Source organism: Sinocyclocheilus rhinocerous, unplaced genomic scaffold (genome assembly GCF_001515625.1).
Source record: "Sinocyclocheilus rhinocerous isolate Xijiao unplaced genomic scaffold, SAMN03320098_v1.1 scaffold38327, whole genome shotgun sequence".
Lineage (NCBI taxonomy): Eukaryota > Metazoa > Chordata > Actinopteri > Cypriniformes > Cyprinidae > Sinocyclocheilus > Sinocyclocheilus rhinocerous.
The window spans coordinates 1-1,505 of record NW_015647793.1 but is presented as its reverse complement, the minus strand read 5'-3'; the positions used below and the strand labels follow the sequence as shown (position 1 = coordinate 1,505).

General features: G+C 52.4%; 1 protein-coding gene across 1 annotated transcript; it reads right to left on the bottom strand.

Annotated features, from left to right (window-relative positions):
• Positions 1–6: 6 nt before the first annotated feature.
• LOC107709377 (uncharacterized) lies at positions 7–1,284 on the bottom strand (the record flags this gene model as incomplete). Its single annotated transcript, XM_016513833.1, has 1 exon — positions 7–1,284. A coding segment is annotated over exon 1 (1,278 nt), but the record flags the coding sequence as incomplete, so codon positions are not given.
• Between the last annotated feature and the right edge of the window lie 221 nt (positions 1,285–1,505).

Genomic DNA, 1,505 nt, shown 5'->3' with positions numbered 1-1,505 from the left:
AAACGTATGGGGAGAGGCCCAGCTGGCAGCAGAGCAGATGTCCTGTAGCGACACTCCGGCCCAAGAGGCCCAAGAGGCGGCTAAGCCCCTTGTGGAATGAGCTCTGATGTTCCCTGGGGGCTGCACACCCATCGATTCATATGCCAAAGCAATAGCTTCCACAAGCCAATGTGAAAGGCGTTGCTTAGATATGGGACTCCCCCTGTGCGGGGGCGCCCATGAAATAAAGAGCTGGTCGCTCTTCCGGAAAGCACTGGTCCTAGTCATATACGTCTGTAATGCACGAACTGGACACAGAGCATTCAGCCTCTGATCCTCAGTGGAAGAAAAAGGTGGAGGGTGAAAAGCGGACAGCTCCAACACCTCCGATGTAAATGCAGGGAAGCACTTAGGCAAAAAAGCCGGGTTCGGCTTAAGAAAAACCTTATCTCCACTAAGAGAGAATTTGGTGCACGAGGAATGAACCGAGAGTGCATGAAGCTCACTGACACGTTTAGCTGAAGCCAAGGCCAAGAGCAAAGCTGTCTTGAAGGACAGCAGCTTCAGGGAAATACTTCCCAGGGGCTCAAAAGGGGATTGAGACAGAGCCTCCAGCACCATGGAGAGGTCCCATTCAGGAACAGTTCTCCTGATAACGGGCAAAGAACGACGGGCACCCTTCATAAATCTGCGGATTAGACTATGCTGCCCGACCATTGAGCCCTCAAAGCCCACATGAGATGCAGAAATAGCCGCCAGGTAGACCTTAATGGTGGAAAAAGACCTGTCTTTATCCATAAGGTCTTGTAAAAAACACAAAATATCAGGAACTGAGCACTGATATGATGTGAGACGACGCCCATCACACCACCCTTCAAACACCTGCCACTTACAGCCATATAAGGACCGAGTAGACACGGCCCTGGCATTCTGTATAGTAGCAACCACACACGGGGGAAGTCCTAGCACGTTTAAGTTTGTCCTCTCACGGGCCAGGCCCAGAGAGCCACCCTGTCCGGGTGTGGGTGATAAATCTCCCCGTTCGCTTGAGATAATAGATCTGTGCAGAGGGGGAGGCACCATGGCTGGGCATATAACAGAGGAATTATCTCTGCCAGCCACAGTGCTTTGGGCCACCTGGGTGCTATCAGGATGAGAGACAGGCCCTTCTCTCTCACCCTGGCCAGTGTTGGAGTTATCAGGCACAGGGGAGGAAAAGCGTCCTTTAGCGAGAAGAACATAGGACAATGGCTGTTTTCGCGCGAGGCGAATAGATCTACGGTTGCCGGTCCGAATCTCATCCATATCAAGCCCACTATCTGAGGGTGAAGGCGCCAATCTCCGTAGAGTGGGTTCCCCCTCGATAGAAGGTCCGCGCCTCTGTTCAGAATGCCTGGAACATGAGTCGCGCGTAACGACAGGAAAAACCACCTGCTCCACACTAAAAGCTTGTGAGCTAGAGCGTGAAGTTTCGGTGAGCACAAACCGCCCTGGCGATTGATATATGCTACCGCTGTGGTATTGTC